Source organism: Lygodium microphyllum, chromosome 21, assembly GCF_053477565.2.
Source record: "Lygodium microphyllum isolate KBCC chromosome 21, Lygodium_microphyllum_v1.1.10, whole genome shotgun sequence".
Classification (NCBI taxonomy): Eukaryota; Viridiplantae; Streptophyta; class Polypodiopsida; order Schizaeales; family Lygodiaceae; genus Lygodium; species Lygodium microphyllum.
In genome coordinates this window covers 67,922,115-67,943,553 of record NC_141155.1, presented here as the reverse complement: position 1 = coordinate 67,943,553, position 21,439 = coordinate 67,922,115, and the positions used below count along the sequence as shown (strand labels likewise).

At 47.1% G+C, this 21,439-nt stretch overlaps 1 protein-coding gene across 13 annotated transcripts in view; it reads right to left on the bottom strand.

The window, feature by feature from the left end:
• Positions 1–21,439, bottom strand: part of LOC148018114 (phosphoinositide phosphatase SAC8-like) — a 175,929-nt gene that overhangs the window by 83,754 nt on the left and 70,736 nt on the right. For 12 of the 13 annotated variants that reach the window (XM_087661234.1, XM_087661233.1, XM_087661235.1 and 9 more), the window contains 3 exons: positions 11,249–11,347; positions 11,058–11,154; positions 10,304–10,412 (listed from right to left, as the gene is read on the bottom strand). In XM_087661234.1, the coding sequence (XP_087517360.1) occupies positions 10,304–10,412; positions 11,058–11,154; positions 11,249–11,347 (305 nt within the window). The remainder of the gene's footprint in view (positions 1–10,303; positions 10,413–11,057; positions 11,155–11,248; positions 11,348–21,439) is intronic. The other variant, XM_087661236.1, reaches the window with a different exon arrangement.

The following is a 21,439-nucleotide window of genomic DNA, read 5'->3' as shown; positions in this document are numbered from 1 at the left end:
CTCTCTCTCTTTTTCGTAAAAGGTAATTGTATTAATTACGAAAAAAAGTACATGATTACTTGATTACAAGATACATGACGACAATCTAAGTCATCATGTGAAGAGATTCTAAGCACTACAAGTTACAACGTCGTGGCAAGGATGCAGAGGATTTCCTGATTACAGGATACACGAGGGCCCTAGGCCAACATGTGGGGAAACCCCGTAGCAATGCACTGAAAAGGTTACACCAATCATGGCAACGACCCCGAGGCAATTGCCATATGCCACGGATGCAAATCCTCCCGAGGGAGCAGGTCGGAGTGTCGGATAATATCTAGCTGCCAATGCAAGAGCCCTTTAAGCCTGGCAATATGTCGGGGTACATTAGAGGCCGAATCAAAGAGAAAAGCATTGCGCGTGGTCCAAATGTGCCAGCATCCCCAATATCTGAAAAAGTAAAATAAGATCTTCTCATGCAACTGTGGCGGTGTAGGATACTTCGGGCGCACAAAAACCCAGTCGAAAGGAGTTAGCGAGGACCCGACCACCGCGCGCCAAATGTGCGACAAGAGCGACCAGATATTCTTGGCGAGCGGGCAAGAGAGAAAACGATGTCGGGCCGATTCCGCCGGTGTGGTACAGAAGAAACAATTGCCATTCGAGATGCAACGCTTGGCAAGGGCCGAGGCCAGAGGAAGACCACCAATCATCACCCGCCAAAGAAAAACCTTGCATTTGAAAGGCGTCTTATTTAGCCAGCCCTCCATCAGCGTTTTCTGCCACCATGACAGCGATTTCCGCAGTCCCCAAACAGTATTAGCTTTCTCTCCCAGCCATTGGTGATCTTGAACAAGAAGATGATACACCTGATTAGTAGAGGCCTTTTCCAGACTCAGGCGGCCTGCAAGGTCCCAGTCCTGCCAAGGGCGGTCCACAGTCAAGGCAGGAAAGGGTTGCCGACCCTGAAGTTCCGACGAAAGCTGCTCCCATAAATCACGGTATCCACGCGGGATCTTGAAGAGTCGCCGAGCAGTCCGAAAAGATACGAGGACATTGCGAGTGGCAAGGGTAGCATCCGCCACCGACGTCACACCTAAACGGGCCATGCGATTAAATCTCGGTCTGAGTTGATGTTTATCTTCCCATGAAAGGAGTCTCGATACTGCCAACAATTCCAGCTGAAAGGAGTTAGTCTGCAAGCGGTTCCCTGCTGGGTGCCAACGGGCCTTTTGGAGCACCAGTTTCCACGAGCCGACCAAGTGCAGTAACAAAGAGAAAGAGGGACTGGAAACACGAGAGTCCGCATTAAGGACATGCCACCAGGAGGCCCGAAGCCGTGTATTAGCATGGCGGAGCCCGCTGTCCTCAAGAAAATAGCGGGCTATGATGGTCCATGGGTGATGGTCCACACACATGGCACGAAAAAGGGACCAGCGGAGAGCTAACATATGAGTGTGTGCATCCAAAATAGCTCCTCCACCCATGCGCTTAGGGGTACATGCGTGTGACCATGAAATCCAGGAAATGCCGGCCTGCAGTGAATCCTTCTTCCACAACATGAAACGGATGGGATGAGTGAGGGCCTTCAAAGTAGTAGGCGTCCATGGCAACAAAGGCAGGAAATAGGTAAGCATCGGAAGCATGATTGTCTGGGCCACTTTGAGGCGGACATGGAATGGCCACGCTTGTGACTTCCAATACATAAACTTCGCCGCCAGTTTTTGTGAAATCCAGTCCAGCAGGTCTTTTGGCCGTACATCCACCCCCAATGGGTATCCAAGATGCCTGACAATGGAGCCACGGGAAACCACCTGGCCTTGCCAGCCTAAGGACTGCAGATCAGGCTCCGTACAACTGAGGATGGCTGACTTAAGGGCATTGATGCGAAGGCCAGAGGCCTGACCAAAGAGTGTCCAAACATCTAATGCCCTGCGAATGTTGTCCCTATCCGCCTGCAAGATCATAAAGGTATCGTCAGCCAAAGATTGGCTAACGAAGTGCTGACCCAACGGAAGAGACAGCCCGGCCAGCTGAGCAGATGCTGCCATGGAGGATAACATTGAAAGGACCGGGTGAGTCGCCAGGGCAAAAAAGAGCGGGCTCAAAGGACAACCCTGTCTGACCGAGCGCGCAAGGACAAATGGCTCTGTAACTCCACCATTAAGCATAACTCTGGAGGAAGCCTCAGCACTAATGGTGTAGATCAGTCGGGACATGCGGGTACCAAAGCCCATAGCCGACATGAGGTCTGCAATGAACGACCAGTCCACATAATCAAACGCCTTTTCCAAGTCCAATTGGATCAATACCACTTGCTGACCAGAGTGCCGCGCATAGTCAATCGCCATTTGCACATTTAAGATATTATGCAGAATGTTGTGGCCCTTAATGAAGCCATATTGGAGAGGATGCACAATAGCTGGAAGGTGCTTGTGAAGCCGATTCGCCAGCACTTTGGAGTAGATTTTATACATGGAGCCCATCAAAGAGATTGGTCTCCAGTGTTGCAACTTTGACGGCGAAGGGACCTTTGGAATTAGTTTGATAAGGCCTTCTTTCCATGAGGAGGGCATGACCCCCGTTTCCCACACTTGCTGAAACATGGCCACCAATGGCTTCACCAACTACGTGGCCGAGGTCTGAAAGAATTCATTAGTGAGACCATCCCAGCCAGGACTTTTATCATTCGACAAGTGCAACAAAACGTCCATAACCTCTTCCTCGCAAATATTCGTCTCCAAAGCGGCTTGCATATCAAGTGGAACCTGCTGGCGGACCAGTTGATAGAAGACCGAACGGGCATGCGTAACCTGGCTAGAAGGCGAGGAAGAGGAACCAAGGAGTTCCATAAAATAGTTTCTGCACATAGTGACAATGGTTTGCGGATCCGTGACCATGCGACCTTCCGAATCCTGGAGTCTAGTCATATTTTCGCGAGCTGGAGACGCATGCAAGGCGCGAAAGAACTTATGAGACTGGCAGGCGCTATCTTGCATTGTGTCCATCAAGTTGTGCAGCTTGGCCTGTTGATAAGATTTCAACTGAAACACTTGAATAAGATGGGCCAACCGTCTCTCCAGAGACAGCAGAAAATCATCATCAGGGGAATCCAGGAGCAAGGAACGGACCAACGCCAGCAGGTCTTCTGCTGCATGTCGACGCCGGCGACAAAGTGAGGCATGATGGATCCCATACTGGCGAGCAACTCGCTGCACATTGGAGAGCAGTCGTGCAAATGAAGGCAAGCCCTCCGAGGCGAAGTCCAATAAGAACCTCTCAATCAGCTGCTGCATATAGCCCTGGAAAATTGAATGCTTCAAATAAGAGGAGTTGAAACGTAAAGGGAGCCTATCCAGGAATTGCACAAAAGGTGCAATAGAGAGTGCTCGCATCTCAAGCTGGAGGGGGAAATGGTCCGACAACGCATATTGCCGCAAGACCTTCATCTCCAGCATCTCGGGAAGAAAATCATCGCCCTGCATGATATATATTCTGTCCAGTCGCGACCAGGTAGTTGCATATTGTGCGGAATGAAAAGTAAACCCTGAAAAAGAAGGGTGAAGCCACGACCAAAGATCTTGCTTGAGCACGTGCAAAGCAAAGGAATTCCACACCCGGCTTTCCGGCGTATCCATTACCGAATGCCCTGAAGTGGACTGTGAAGAGTCAACACACATATTGAAATCGCCCATCAAGAACCCCCTTCGGCCGAGTGACATGGAGCCTTGCAAAGTGGACCAAAGATCCCATCGGGATGCGGGATCATTCGGAGCATAGAGGCCCAACAGCCATAAAATCTCTCCTTCAAATAAGACTTCGATCACCAGAAACCGGCCCTGCACATCATTTTTAACAAGGACAGGCTGATATTTCTCATGGACAATCATCAGCACGCCCGAATAGTGCGAAGCATGAGTCCCTGCATAAAACAGACGAAATCCATGACAATCTATCACTTTCCCTGCTTCACCGTGACTTTTGTGCTCAACTGCACACAATACATCCCACTGGTTCTCGTGCAAGACGGTCCACATGGCATGTTGCTTATGGCGAGAGCAAATGCCTCGCACATTCCACGTGGCTATCTTCATGTATTCTCAAAGAAGGAAGTCAGGAACGAGGTGCCTGCTGCCTCGATTTCACCTTTTCCGCGAGAGCATCCAGGACACCCTCATCCAGAAAATCAGCCAATACAGCGAAAGAATTCTGGCGACCTGCTTTGGAGGTAGAAGGGAAATCCACTATCTTGGGAGAGGGGCGGGGATAACGCCGATCCCAAGGTGTAATAACATTTCCTTTGGCATCGAACGCCAGCTTGGCAGGTGGGCCTCTGGGGCCGTCGGTATAGGCTCTCCTTGGAGACTGGTTGCGAGGGCCCGACGGGGCCGTAGGACGCGCAGCCTGCTGTGGAGTGGGCATGTCTTTCCGGCGCGTATACGTGCGCACGGAATCTTGGGAAGCGGGAGGCCCAGGATCTGCCAGGCCTGCATCCAACTTTTTACCTTTTTTAGGACGTGCCTCAATCCAATCAGTGTGACCGGAATCCACACTCCGGACCTGTTGTTTGCCTTTATCCATGACATGAGGAGACTGAAGAGCTTCCTGGGGCGTGGCATCAAGCACCATGTCGTCCTTGGGCAGCGCAACCTGCGCATCCTCCGAAGACGTCTGCTTTTCAGGGCATTCCGCCATGAAATGCCCCAGTTTTCCACATGAAAAGCAGTGGCCCGCAAAGTTGCCCCATTTTAAGCGAAAATACAAAGGATGCATGCCCGAACAATTGAGGCGAAGCCACGCGGGCCTTTTCCTGGCCGTGTCCCAGAGCATGCATAAACGGTTGCGGTTCATGGCCCTGAGGCTTGGGGGAACCAGCACTGTTCCCACAACTGCCATCGCATCCTTCAACATGGGCCAATAGACCGCCGGACAGTTTTCCACCTCCACCCACACCGGGCATTCGCGTTGAAGCAGACGCTGGAAGTCGGCCATGGGGCGCCATGGCACAACATGAACCAACCGGCGATCAAAGAATAGCGGCAACTTGGACAGGAGCTCAGCGCGATGGGTTTCTGATTTCAGCAGGACCTCATAAAACCCGCGAGGTCCAAGGAAGATCTCCTCAACCGACTCCCCTTGCAAGAGATGGTGCAACCACTGGCGAATGTGCGAAAGCACTGGGATCCTGCCAGTGAAGAAAAGTATAACGGCACGGTCATAGAACACCGAGAAGGATCGCAAGACTGATTTGGGGTCGACCGTGGCTTCCAGCACATCATCCGTTCCCGCAACAGAAAAAGATTCGGTATTATGCTGGACATAATCACCAAGCAGAGTATTGGCGAAGTCCAACAAATGCTTCCAGTCAATTTCCTGCGAATCCACAGGATCAGAGGCCACTTGCGCATAGGAGCGTTCCGGAGGGCTCATTGGCTCATCAGGCGTATGCTTGGAGCGTTTGCCGGCAGGCGGCTGTTCAGAAGTCGGCGGTAACTCCTCCGTGCATGGCACCATATCTTCCGGCTCCTCTGCATCGGAATCAGGGCCAAGGGCTGCCACCGTCCGGTCAAGAAAGTCCAAATCCAGGCCAGCCATACTGCTGTCTTCACACGCGTCCTGTCAGCTTGAGTCGTGGCCTGTCCCACGAGCGCGTGTGGCAGGGCGCAACCCTAACGGTGCACGGGCCTGAGGGTGGGGCACAGGTCTGGCAGTCGACGGCAGCACGGGATAGTCGAGGGCGCAGGGCCGGGGCCTCGCCAGCAGAAACCCTAAAACTCAGAGGGCAAACGAACAAAAACGGGTGCAGAGCTCACCACGCAGGCGGGCGACAACAGGGCAGGGACCGCTGGCGATGGGCCGACCAGCAGCGGGGCGAAGGACCCAGCTGCGCCCGACGGAACAGGACGCCAGGGGCAGCCGCGGCCAACGGGGCGTCAGGGGCGGGCAATGGGTGACAGGCCTACAGGCGACGGGCAGCTGCAGGCTCAGGCAACAGGCGACGGGCGATGGGCGCAGACGACGGGCGAACCTGGCTATGGCGGCGACGGGCGCAGACGACGGGCGAACCTGGCTATGGCGGCCCTCTCTCTCTCTCTCTCTCTCTCTCTCTCTCTCTTTTTTTTCGTAAAAGGTAATTGTATTAATTACGAAAAAAAGTACAAGATAACTTGATCTCTCTCTCTCTCTCTCTCTCTCTCTCTCTCTCTCTCTCTCTCTCTCTCTCTCTTTTTTTTCGTAAAAGGTAATTGTATTAATTACGAAAAAAAGTACAAGATAACTTGATTACAAGATACATGACGCCAATCCAGGCCATCATGTAAAGATGGGCTAAGTGCTACATGTTACAAAGTTATGGCAAGGGGGCAGATGAAATAGCCATAAGCCAGGGACGGAAGTCCTCCCTAGAGAGCAAATCAGAATGCCGGAGAAAATCTAACTGCCAATACAAAAGGCCCTTAAGCCTCGCAATATGTCGCTGAACATTATAGGCGGAGTCAAAAAGAAAAGCATTCCTAATTGTCCAGTTATGCCAACAACCCCAATATCGAAGAAAATGATACATGAGCTTCATATGTGGCTGTGCAGGAGTGGTGTATTTGGGCTGCCCGAAAACCCAATCAAAGGGGCGCAGCGTGACTCCAACCGCTCCTTGCCAAACAGCCGACAAAAAGAACCAGATTTTTTTTGCAACAGGGCAAGAAATAAATCTCTCTCTCTCTCTCTCTCTCTCTCTCTCTCTCTCTCTCTCTCTCTCTCTCTCTCTCTCTCTCTCTCTCTCTCTCTCTCTCTCTCTCTCTCTCTCTCTCTCTCTCTCTCTCTCTCTCTCTCTCTCTCTCTCTCTCTCTCTCTCTCTCTCTCTCTCTCTCTCTCTCTCTCCAACAACTCCAAAAGAAGGAAGAAGAGATGACAAAGGAGACCGTATCTTGGGTAGAGATGCTCAAGAAAACTCAACAACAAGTAGAGGAAGTAGAGCAATGGATTTAAATTACAAAGAAAGGGACTGAATCAACAAAAGCATCCGCTATATCCATAATTAATGACACATTGGAGAAGGACAGTGAGAGTGCTCCATGTTTGGGAAACGGGGCTGCAAAAGCAATATATGGTCGGATGCACATGTATGCACATGTGTACGGATGCACATAGGAACATGTGGATGCACTATAGTGTATGGATGTATCCTAAGGTGGTGGGTGCATGGTGGGTGTCCAAGGGCATTCCGATGCACAATGCATGAGTGTCTCTTTTTTCTCTCTCAACCGAAGAAGACATCAACGAGTTATACACACTCATGAATATCAAGAAAGACATACATATCTTGACTTGGTGAGTGGGTAAGAAAAGCATAGAAAGACAAACCTCAAAGGAGTGTACTCTCATCCTCCACTTCCCCCCCATGGAGGCTAGGAGACACTTCCTAGCTCAACATTGCACATTAAAAGGTATAGGCATGTTTTTGGCCGATGATCTCACACCAACCCAACTAGCCCACATGAGGGAGTGTAGACCAAGAATCAAGGTAGCTAGGGAGGAGGGCAAGCTAGCCTTCTACAAAGGAGAAAGAGTGGTGGTCATGGAGAGGTGCACCAAATGACAATGCGAGACTTATGGAACCAGCCTTGTAGTAGCAGCTCACACTTGTAATGGAGCTCTACAACTAGATGTGGGAGCATTTGAGGAGACATTTAGAGGGAGGAACATATTATTTTACTCAAAGACGCATAAAGGACAACATACTACACCCGCATGAGTGATAGGTTATAGATGGGAGTCAGCATACACGGAGACACGCACAAACCAAAGTAATAGGGGGTCAAGAGGAGCAACCTTGTTATTCAGAGAGAAAACTCCCACAATGATTCAAGTGGTTCGTAGAGATGAGCAAGCCAGATATATGTGGGTGAGAGTGCAAGGTGAGGAGTGCACTCTGTACATCATCGTATGTTGTTTCTCCCCTAAAACATCTCGCAATGCTCAATCACTATATGTAGCATTAGATGAGGATATTTGAGAGTCCTTGAGGGAGAAAGATGTCATCCTACTAGTATACTTTAATGCCAGGACGACCTTCCATCATACATCTAAGGAGGTATTACAAGAGCAAGATGTGGCAAAGTTACAAATGGAGAGGATCTCCTAGGACATGGGAGAAGTGACAAAGTATGGGAGATATGCCATCCTTAATGTCCTAGCTAAATATCCCTTACTAGGCTCCCTCACATGTTATGCCTATCGGTAGGGTGTCAACATGATATCGATTCAAGAGAGTAGTTAAGATGATAGCAATTCAAGACACACTACATCAAGTTATAGGATGTGGCAACTATCAAGGAACCCTATCTCGAAATTCAAGGGTTAATGGAAGTAGCCCCTAGCTTGGGGGTCCTAAGGAGGCTACTGGCCACTCAAGCGAGGGTTTCAAGGGCAGCACCCTTGGCCCAACAATAAAGGGAATGGAATATTCCCTAGCATTGGTGAAAATTCATAATGGTAAGACAATTAGGCTGACCTGACCACCTTTGTGGGCTATAAAAGGGTGACCGTTTCAGAATAATTGTCATCTATCTTTCGCCCAATCAAAGTTCTTCAAGCTAGCCTTAAGCTTTGCACTTATCATTTATCTAGATCACCATCAAAGCTTCATAGTGGAAGCACACAAGTGGACAAAGCCATCTTATATCAATCTGTTTGGAATTAAAGAAATTGCTATTCTTCTCTAATTTGTTATATACTCTCAATTCTCTACTCAAATTGTGTACCCTACACCATGTAATCTTTACACTCACCAGCATGGACATAGAGCTAGTGGTTTCTCTCCCAAGGTTGGGTTTCACGCATCCTTAGCTAGCATCTTGTCTACTGTTCTTCCTTACGAGTTTCCTTCAAGTGTTTCTTCCTTCCTTTGGATTACAAGTGTTTCCTTCATCAACTACCTTTCCCTCCATTTTCCTTGATTGGGAATCCTACTATGGTCTTACTAGCCATTTATGTAAACAACTATACACAAGTGGAGAGTGTCTCGTACCTCATTAGTTCCTACATTTAGTCTCCAATTACAGCCCCAAAAAGCCGTTATCGTATTTTATCATGTATAGTAGGATAAATGCCCAAACTTTTCCCATAAATAGAAGTTGGGCATTACGGTTCAGACACTTCTACCACATCACTTTTCATTCCTCCACAAAAACCCTACTATTTCACAAGAAAGCCAGCCATTGTAAGGACAAGGTCACTTGGATCAGCTATAGCCAAGTGATATATCATCAATGCCACCACTAGAATGACCTTCTAGGAAAGCAGAAGTATCCCAAGCTTCACCTTATTAAGTCACACATGCAAACGGACCCAGGCCAGAGATCCCCAGGGTCAAAGCATGGCCAACAGCTACATCAGAGCAAACAATGCACCACAGGCTTCTTCAGTGGCAACTCACTGGCTTCCAGGTCAACACAATGTCTGCTCCACTAGTTCAGAAGAGGCAATCACAAGTCGTGTCAAAGAGCCACCGGGCCAGCAAAAGGATCAGCTAGACAAAGAATGCAGCATTGTTTCCTGAATCATGCATCAGGTACATCAAAGAATTAGAAGAAGCTCCAAAGATTCAAAGTCAATTGAATTGAACCAATGGTCAAAAGCACTTGCATCAAGCTCACTCCTCATATAGAATCAGATAGATGGATTAAGAACCTCTATCTTTTGTTATATATCGAAGGGGAGCTTATGTATTACACACCTAGCAAAGGAATGGGGATAGTAAGCATCAACATGAAAGTCTATTGCTAAAAAAATATGGTGAGTAAAAACAAATTTCGGTAAACTATACCTTATCCCAGCAAGAAGAATCGAGTCATTTACTTCTCTCACTTTATTCCATTGGGTCAAATGTACAATCCTAGAAGAGCATGTTACCACAGCAGCAATGCAACAATGGCTACAGAAGCAAGCAGGTCAGATCAACAGCAATATGACAAAAAAACCAGCATCGTAAACATGAGTGCAACTCCTTGGAACCTGAACATCTGATACTATGGTAAGAAAGCAATTACCACTAGAAGCATATTGTAAATGCAGAATACAAAGTTACACAAGGATATGAACTAGGCACATGCAGAGCTGAGAGAAGTGCTACTCTCAAAAAGTTTTATGAATTTAAGGAGGGTTCTCTTCCAGCAGCAATTTTCTGAGAAAAAACAAAAAGGAGATTTTTCCAGAAACACACACTAATCATAAAGCTGTACAAACAATTCAGCTTTCCCCTCAAATGTAATCAGAGTGATGGCACAATCAAAACAACAGGATAACACTGGTGAGAAAGAACACCTACTCCTTTTAAACCTTTGATCAAAGTCAGGATATTTGTCAATTGTTTCTTGACTATCAATGAATCGTACATCTTGCAAAATTACTTCCAGAGCTTTTCTCCCCAACAGACTCTGTATATACAACATTTACTTTCATACTTCCAACCAGTTGGTAACACTTTTACAGACATCTGGAAAACACATAAAGAGGAAATCTTACTAACAAAAGTTTACCCTGTTCAGTATGTAGCATAAGTTTATGAAATACAGTCTGATAATGCATATGTATGCTTGTTATTTCGAAGACTGTGCAATCCAGGATAAACTGATTTAAAAAATTTGGCAAGATCACTAAAACAATAGTAGTATATTTTGCAACTAAAACCCTTTAATAAAGAAGAGAAGACTCTACTTAAAAACTCCTCCGAAAAAAATTCCCAAGGTATAAATACAAAAAAAGCCCTTTCTTTGATGATACATTACAAATAGGTATATGTTGGTAATTACACAACCTTGTCAGTGCTAAAGAGCCTCGACATAAGCACTAAATGAACCAGTGCACATATCATCTCCAGTCATTCATGAAACCAATAAGTGTTGATAGTATCTTGAAGACACCAAATCTAAAAAGGAAAGGTCAAGTCATACTGAATGCTTTTTTCCATGTCTATGATAGTGCTTTGCTAACTAGGCAGCCAGATAATCCTTATGGAAAATTTGCCTATCTTACCTTTTCATCACAGATACAAGATAGAGAGATCTAAGTGTAGATACAACCTGTGTTATATTTGTCCGATCCAAACAATCCACACAGTTTACTCTCACCACACCTTTCTGTTCTTTGATTTCTCCATTTGCTTTCACCAAGAAGTAACTGTTCTAGGTAGCATTAGATTAACAAAGATTGTTGAGTAAAATTGTAAAAACAATGATATTTTAAAAGCAATCTTTCTAAACTGCACACTCACCATTGCTCCTTGCAAGCCTCTGCAATTTGATCATAAAGAAGTGATAGACGCTCAAAATGTAAATGCCCACATATTTTATTGAAGTCAAATGGGACATACCTGCAAATCAGTCATGATGCTTTAACTTTTAAGTTTATCACACTTTCTTGACACAATCAGCTCTATTTTTCTTCCTTTGTTATAAAAGGTTGACAACTTACCTCCAGGTTTGAGAGAGAGAGAGAGAGAGAGAGAGAGAGAGAGAGAGAGAGAGAGAATACAAGATGCATGGCCACAAAGAGAATGAATAGGAATTTGATGCCCCTTTTCAAAAGGATCTTGCATAGGCTTTACAAGACTTGCCCTCAAGGAAGTGCCCAAGAGAGGATGGATTGGACAGCACATTCTTCTTGAGCTACTGGGGCTCGGTCAGCACAAGGCTACTTGCAGCATTCCAGGAGATTATGGCTTCAGAAGATATGCCAGAAAGCTGTCTGAAGGATCGGTTCCCCTCATCCCAAAAGGCAGCAGAGACAATTTGGAGATTACTCAATGGAGACTGATCACTTTGCTTTGAATTGGATATTGGATCCTAGCTAAAGTGATCAGTCTCAAAACTATCTCATCTTATGCGAGACCTCATTCACCCACATTTTGTTCAAGAGTGTCACACTCTTGACAATATCTTTACCATTTTGGAATCCATAGCTCTTACATGATTCAGAAGGTAGGACCTCATTGTGTTACTTCTCCATTTGGAGGATGCCTATGATAGAGTTGATTGAACTTTTGGGATGTCACTATGTTGAGGATGGGCTTGCTAGAGCAAAGGATCAAAGATGTAGCAGCTCTCTATTCTTCACCTCAGTGTCACTGCTGTCCACACCCCGTACACAGAGGATATCTTAGTTGGAGCTGTCCACCATTTCTATCTACCATTTGGTGCCTACAATCCAGCCTTCTGCTGCTGTTCGGGACTGTTTACCAGCCTTCCAGCCTGCTGTCCAGCTAGGCAACTGTCACCAAGGACTGTCACAGCCTGCGTTTGCTGCCTGTTGATCATCTAGAGCTGCCATACAGCCTGCCCTGCTGCCGCCCTATGCAGACATCATTTAAAACTGCTGTGCTGTGTAGTCCCTGCTGCCACATAGTCCACAGTCAACACTAGAAAACCTATGTTTTGCTGATCAGCCCATCCATATAGGTGTCACATCATCAATATTCCATGGATGAGCATTTCTTTACATGGTGTTAGAGCTAGGTACTAACTGGAGAAACCTAGGCCCTTGATTGAAAAGCTTCGCCTTTAGAAATAGAACTACAAAGGGAAGATGACATCGACCACTTCCACACCTACTCAGTCCCCAATGGAGCCTTTGCCAAGAACTTAGCAAGAGTGGCTTCCATAGCCAACTCTGCAAGGTTTCGAGACGGCTCGAGATCCTTCTAACTATGGTGGAGACACACGTCATTATCCTATCATGGATTAGAAGGTGCAACTGATCATGACTCACAAAGCCAAGAAGAGTGAAGAGCTTACGAGAAAAGTCTTTTGACAAAAAATACTTGAAGAAGGTATAATTGATTCTTTCTTGTCAAACGATACACATAAATCTGAAGGGCCATCAAGAGATTCGTCAGGGATGGTTCCCCCCTCTTGGAGAAAGAGATCCAGAATATGTCCCTTAGTTTCAGACTATCCCTATTACTTCGATGCAAGGTAAACAAGTTTCTATTTTTGTTCCTTCTTCTTCTTTTACTTCACTACCTTTGCAACATTACAGTAAAGATCAAGATGAAGCTAGAGTGTCATATGTTGATCATGGTCAAAGTTCCATTGAAGATCCATTTATGTATGTTAATACACGAAGGGGTCACTATACAAAAAACATCGGTAACTCTTCTTCCTTTCCTTCTTTAAATTTTTCTTCTCAAAGTTAGAATGAGTATGGTATTTCTTCTTGTCAAGAATCGCGTGGTGGGGGGACTTGCTCAAGATGTTACGCCGAACACACACAGAATGCACAAGGAGAAGCTCACTCAAGAGACAAGAAGAGAGATAGAGGCCAAAACGTTTTCTTGCTGGTTTCTTCTTCTTTTTTCACACACTTTACAATGTACACAAAGTATAGATAAGATACAACATAAAGGAAAGTGGCCTACTAAGTCAAACAATGCATAACTGACTACAATAGTCGACTGGCGCTATAACTATGCCAGCTGTAAATAGGTGTAACAACCTGAATATAATAAGTAATGAGTCAGTGGTGGCCATGTGAGAGTCATAATGACCACCAATGTGCCAAGTGTAGACGTGTGAACCCATCTAACCAAGCGATCCATCATTAATGTCCGCATGTGTTGAGCTTGTCATCTCAACACTTCTTTCATGCATTCCGCATCATCATCATCATTATTTTAATTTCCATCTTTAAAACAAAACCAATTTAATGCATCATTCATATCACACTCTCAAAAACCCGCCCATCCCACCCACTTCTTCCACTGCATCACCTTTACCATTCACCTTTCCATTTCAGACACCACTTATCATTGCACATACCACACTAGGGTATTCTTCAAACATAGACAACCTTTAGGACCTCTCCACCTTCTGTTCCAAGTGGTGCTCATGCACCTTTGGGGGAGGATCCACCTCCACCTTACACACATTTGGGCTATTCATAGAATGGGATCCCTATCCCTACTTACCCAAGTATCGACCAATTGCTACTACAGTTTGCCTCCATGGCAATTCCTAATGGACCATCTCGTTATGCAACTCTACCTCAGACAACAATTGCACAAAGTGTGAGTCCCCATGCCTGCTTCACACGTACCTATGGGTCCCTCTCTGACTTTTTTGTCTATGCACCCTATCCTTGCTACCTTTCTTACACTCGAGCACCTCACAGATCCTCATTCACCAAGCATGCTTTTATTGACAAGACTCATTTTAACAAGTCCAATTATACTACTTGGTCAACTGTGATCAGGTATGTTCTTGACTCATAGAACTTGTGGAACCTTGTCTAGGGGTTGGAACCCCAACCAAACCCACATCTTGCTCCACCAAAGATTGCCTACTCATGGAAGGCCACAAATACCTTTGCTATTGTAGAGCTGATGCAAGGTCTCTTACCTAAATTCCACTCACAACTACAGCATTATGACCTAGCAACAGAGCGGTGGGAACACTTAACTGACCTTTATGCAGCTCCAAATAGGACCCATCATATAAATCTCAACTATGAGCTTCGAAATTTCAAAACCACGGATCGAGATGACCTTAAGGTCAAGTTGGCTGAGTATTGACGACTTCTCACCAAATTTTCCACTACATCTGCTCTTAAGTCCCTTAATGACCAAGTTAATTTGTTTTTAAAAAAGCAACCTAGAAAATACTTCCATTTTATGTAGCTACTGATCTCACAGCTTACCATCCCTACATTCTATGAATTTGAGTGTCAACTACTACATTATGCTCAGCTTTTTGATTAGTTCCATAATGCTTCCTTCACAAAGGGACTCTTGTTGTCTCTTCCCAAAAGGAGCAGCAAGAGCAAGGTAAGAAACCACATACAAAACCAAAATCAAAACCAAGCTAGTAAGACACAAGGGAGCTCCTAGTCATCCTTAAGACTTAAATGGCAAAATGTACCAAAGAAAAAATCATATTGCCAACAATGTTAAAAGGCTAGTCATATTTACGAGAAGTGTCGATCAAAGGCAAGAGGCATGCAACCAAAACAGAAGACTCACACTCAAGTTCCTAAGTTGGGTAAGACCTAGCATGAGAGGTAGGGTGGTGGCACCTACAATTAGGGAGAGTGGCGAGGCCAAACCCACACTACTACAAGTCAACCATCACAACCCAATATCATTCTCAACTCTAGAGAGCATGTCTAACTAATCTACTAGATATGAGACTCACATTATCTCTGTGAAGACATCAGAGGCTTCAAGCTTAGTCTACATTTACAAGTTACCTCCTAATGAGGTAACTGTAGAGGTCTACTCTATCCAACCGAGTACATCTTCTCTTCTTTGGATCGTGGTTAGTGGAACCATCCACTATATGATCCCCATCCAAGACATTTTGGTCTCCGGAACCCCTCTAGCCACGAATATTTGGTGTGGGAACAAATCCTCAGTCAAGATCCATGGTCTAGCTCGTGTCAGGTTTGATATTGATGAGAGCAAAAATCTTGCTTTGCTAGACAATGTATACTGTGTCCCCCAACTTGGGGTGAACTTATTGTCCATTCAACAACTTTGTTGATTGGCACAAGAAGTTTTCTTTACAATGACCACAGTTGAGGTCATAGACTCTCACATTGGTTTAGTGATTGCTTCCAATGAGGCACAACCTAGTGGCCTCTACATGACCACCCAGTTTCTTTCCCAACCAATAGCCGAGGACATAGAGTTCAACCACCTCCAAGATTTAGCTACCACACAAGAGCCTACAAACAATAAGCACCTTTGATACTATTGCTTAGAATAACTAGGATATGACTTACTTTATAGTTGTCACAAGGTTGTCAGGTCCGATGGAATCCGATTAGTATTGTTGAATAATGCCCATCACCATAGTTGCATTCCTACTACGTATGGACTAGTTCGTTCCGTATGGTTCGTACCTTACCATACGGTACATATCTATACCATTTCGTACCAAAAAATAGGCTATTTTTGGCCTCTGAAGACTAAACCATACAATATCTTCCAACTCCTAAGCCTTATGTTTATTATCATAATTCCAAGTCTCTCTCACACACACACTCTCTCTCTCTCTCCCGACTTCCAAGATGAGTATGCAATTCCATGAGCATCCCTCCCCCCCCTCTCTCTCTCTCTCTCTCTCTCTCTCTCTCTCTCGTCACTACCCCCGGCACCCCCCGTCACTACCCCCGTCACACTGAAGGCCATCACCCCCTGTCACTGCCGGCCAGCCCCATCACAGTAGATGTACTGCTGCCCATCACATCACTGCCCCGTCAACAATCACTGAGCATGCCGGCTATTACTACCGCCACTGCCCCGTCACAGTCGTGATCACTGCCGCTTGTCACCGTCACTGCCCTGTCAGTCCACCACGTCACTTGGCTAAACGTCCAATCACGTCACTGCCCCGGCCCGCCATCTCTCCCCCGTCACTGTTCCTCACATACACTGAAATGGTTACCCTCTATTCTAAACTATGAATCAAGATTGCCCACAGGCCCAATAAAACAAGACGGAGTTCGCCCCCAAAATGGAGAAGGTCCAAAAAGAGCAAATGATTACCAATGCCATCAACAAAGTCAAGGAGTATAACAACGGACTGAGTATGACAGCCTCCCATCAGGTGTCTTTCTTTGATGCATCTGAGGAGATGCTGTAAGAGCAAGATGTGTCAGAGCTACAGCTGGAGAGGACATCTCAGGATATAGGGGAAGTCACCGAATATGGGAGATACCTTGTGGAGATGGGCACAGCACACAGGTTGACCATTCTCAATGGCTTGGCTACATACCCCCTATCCGGCGCCTTCACATGTTATCCTCATCGACATGGTGCCAACACAGTAGACTATGTTCTTGCCCCACCGACACTCATATCTCACATCGAGGACCTCTCAGTATCCCCACACCTTCTCGAAGTTGCAGTGGATCATGCCTACCTATCATTCACCATTGACCTCCAATTCACTGACAAGCAGACCCATCATGCAACTCACCAACACTTGAGATACCTCTTTTCCAGAGAGACAGATGATACCTATGAGACAAAGATCCTTAGATTGTTACATGATGCAGACCCCGACATTCCATTATAGGAGTTGACTCAGCAGTTCAGTGAGGCCCTACACATCGCTGTAGGTGTAGCCTTCCCACACTCACGACCCGCACAGAGAGCCTCATCTGCGGGGACACCTCGGAACAGCTAGTATGATGATGAGTGCCATGAGACCAGAGCATAGCTACAGAGAGAGGTAGCACTCGGGGCCACTACCCACAGAGAGGCACAGATACTCTTTAGATGCCCCACACGATGGAAGAAGAGAATATTCTTGGCCCAACTGGAGCGAGACCTATATCAGTTATTCTTGAGCCAGGACTCTAGAGAGGCTTGGAGGCTTTTCAGAGAGCATTGCCCGACAGCACCTATTACGTCCACCACTGTATGGGAAAGTATGCAACTAGTCTCTATACTGTGGAGGCTCAGCCACCTCTTCCTGACCCACTTGAGCCTTGTTCTAGAGACCACCACTTTCTTTACAGAAAGTAGGGTCCGAGAGGCCATTCACAAACTTAGTAGAGGAAAGGCACAAGATCATAATGGACTAGTAGCCACACACTTAATCCATGCTAGAGATTTGGTGACAGGATTCCTAGCTTACATGTTTAACAGAGCCATGTGTGAAGGCCTACCAGAAAGCTGGAGCACGAACACTATTGTGCCTATCCTCAAGTCAGGGGACCCTACTCTACCAAGTAACTATCGGACTATCATGGTTGGGCATACATTGGCTAAGTTATATGTTTCCATCCTTGAGCATGAGTTAAGCAGGTGGGCAAAGATGTGGGGTCTTGGAGCACAGGGACACGCTAGCTTTAGGAGAGGCTTCTCCACATTGGATCACATCCTCACACTCAAAGCGATCATTGAGGGAAGGGCCCATGGCCGGCGGACCTACTATTGCTTTGTGGACTTCCGCAAAGCCTTTGACACAGTACCGAGAGACAAGCTGATACATAGATTGCATGCCATGGGAGTATTGAAAGAGCTCAGTTGGGGTATTTTGGCACTATATGAGAGAGTTGTGGGCAAAGTCCGAACACCTAACGGCCTTTCGGCACCTATTTACTCCACCATTGGGTTGAAGCAAGGATGCCTCCTCTCTCCGACATTATTTGGCCTATACATTGATGGGATTGCTGATTACATTTCACATGAAGGAGATAAAGGAGCTCCACTAGCTGGCACTTCAATACCTCTCCTATTGTATGCAAATGACATTGTATTGATAGCTGACTCTCCAGAGGGTCTACAAAGACACTTGGATGCATTACATTCCTATACTTTGGACAGTGGGCTTTCAGTGAACCTTGGTAAAACCAAGGTGATGGTATTTAATACTACACCACAGTGGGTCAACAGATCAGCACCTAAATTCACATATGGATCTGAGGAACTGGAGTATGTGGATTGTTATACATACCTGAGAGTCTTATTCACAAGGCCCACCTTTTCTATGCGTGAGGCAGTAGACACAAGACTCACTTGCGGATACACAGCACTAGGTGGTTTGAAGAGAATGTGCTCATAGGTGCAATTCCAAGACACCCGCACCAAGCTATGGCTCTGCGATACATTGGTCACATCCACACTACTTTATGGAGTACGGATATGGGGGCCCAGTCTTAGCCACCGTAGCAAATCAAGGCGCACTTATGACGGATGGACATCAATGGAGAAACCCGTAGTGTCCATGATATCCAAGATGATCAGATGTAAGGCCTCAATGCCACATGAGATCATCAAAGCCGAGCTAGCAGCTACAACGATTGTGGTAGAGGCCCTCACCCGATCGGTCGCATACATACATAGCCTATGGGACTTACCCAAACACAAATACGCACAGTTGGCCCTTGAGTCCTCCAAGCAGCTTGGCAAAGAGGGTGACACTTCATGTTGGTATGCACAAATGTCGGCCTGGTTTGAGCTGCATGGCTTTAGCATGGACAACTTACCCCCCTTCCAGTACTCCCTTCATGCACCATCTCTTGATCTGAGCAGGTTACAGATTCGCAAGATCATCAGAATGGATCTTCCTAGTCGGATATCAAGCGGACATGGTTGATACCAAGGCAGGAGCTAGGGACAAAGATGGCTTTCTAAGGAGTAACACCTTGCGCATTGTCCTTTCTAAGGAGTAACCCTTAGCCATCCCTGCCAAAGAGCTGGAACTGAAAGAAACAACAATCTTTCGTCAGGTCGTAGGACACTCCATCCAGGGCCTAGCTTCGAGATTGGCTTCACTCCACGCTACGCATTGGCACAGCGCAAATCGCGGAGGCAATTCTCATGGGTCAAGGGATCTTCATGGTTCGACTCACCTCTACGGACAAAGCCCGTAAGCTAGTGGATAGCTCACCTTATGCCTCCACGAAGGGGGTCATCTATATGGTTCCTGGTATAGTGGCTTCACAGTGGAGGAATTTGCGCTCGACCACAGGTTTCTTAGACACCCAATCACCCTACTATTCCCCAGATTGGCGGTAGAGTATCATCAGTTAGTGGAGGACTTTGGACGGCTCTTCGGAATAGTTATGCCTGCCTCCTTCGCGTATGTAGTGACAACTGCAGGAGTCCCGAAGGTATGGATGGTTGTGAAAGCTACAAAGAAGATACCAAAGTTTCAGGAGATTGAGGCAGGTAGACACTCCTTTTGGCAGCAGGTTATTGTAACTGGGCCGCCAGAGCAGGACGTGCGATGCCATGACTTTGAAAATCAGGCAGTAGATTGCACATGCTTCAGAGACAAGGCGGCTCCACCGACATGCCCGCAGGTGGATGCTAATGGTTTAACATGGGTCTAGCGACGACAAAGAGGGAGACGGCAAGGGAGGGCCTCAATCAGCCCCTCAAACTCAGCCATGGCAGAGCAGAGAGCAGGAGGGTGAGCGACGGACCCTCGATAGAGCACCTCGCAGCATCCCCCAGCTCGTTCCACCCAGCAAAATCAGAGACCTCCACCTCCACCCCCCATGGAGGTGTCACATGCTACCCCACCCGAGATCCCATAGCCTCCACACCCACCCTCTCGTCATGGATCCCCTCCCAACCATATCCCACAGCCTCCCCCTTCCAAGGCCACCCCCAACCCCCCACATCTGCCTCCTACCTCCGATCACCCACCATCCCTCGATCTGCCTCCTCCCCACCATCTCCCCCGCTGATCATTACCCCTTATCCTCACCAAGTACATGTGACCGCCCCCCCACCCATCCCCCGCCTTCTCATAGGGGGTAACGAGCCTCATACGCCTATATCTTCTCCTCACAACCAGCCTAGCTCCCCCCTCCCCACACAACCCCTAGCTCATCTAACCCAATCGCCCGCCACACCTTTCCTAGACAGGCGCAACTGCTCCCTAAGGAGTTCCTCCGCAGTGGTCCATGGTCCTACCTAAGAGTTACGGAGCACGGAGAGTTTCCACTACCCCTAAAGGTGGGGATCTTCGTGGTCCGCAAGTCAAGGAGCGGCAAGGTCCATTTACTAGCACCACCGGATGGACCAAACTATGCTTTCTTGCATTAGACCTCTCATTCAGGAGAATGGACAATGACACAGATAGAGGAGGAGGTAGCGGGCCAGGTTGCAAACCATGGATGGGAGAAGGACTAGCACTCTTTTCCCAGTAATGGCCAGGGTGCCGGATGGACATTAACTGGTGGGTTGGGGCTGAGGTCCCGCATCTGAGCATTATTTTTCGAGCCCCTCCACAGTGGAGAGCACCAATGGATATGATCGAGTGGCCCCTCACACAGGCTGCCTGCTTCTACCCAGTGCACAAAATCACGTCTCTCAGCCTGGCTCATAGATGCCCTGGTGGTGCCACTTGGAGCATCTATTACCCCCATGGTCCGCCTGAGAGCCACCATGGGGGAATGGAGTTCACCTTCCAGGCCTGCCGCAAAGCGCATTCACATGCCCTATAGCTCTTCTTCTTCATCAGTAGCTTCCACACCGAATAGATGTCTATTCAGTCAGTCACAAGCTTCCCTATGAGTTTACATCTAGCATCCTCGAATGTGAATAGCCTCCACTACAGTGGGGCATGTGGTTCCAAGAAGTTGATAGTTTGGTAGGAGTTGTAGCGTGCTTGTCTCGGACGGATGGACATCTTACTTTTACAAGAGCACAAGCTCACCCCCCCTAGGCGCATCGGGTAGGGAAGGTACTTCCAGGCAGCTCACACACTTATAAGGAGTACTACATCAATGCCCACGGTAGGAGTGGAGGCATATGCACCTCTATTGGCCTGAGGCTTACCGATTGTGTGCGTGACTACGGGACAATTGTGGAAGGGAGGGTCCTATGGATCAAACTGGATATGGGGGACTCGTGCCTTGGAGTCCTCAATGTCTATGATCCTACGTAGGTTAGGGCACGCAACAAGTTCTCGATGGACATTGCAGCAAGACTTCCAGAGGTGGACTC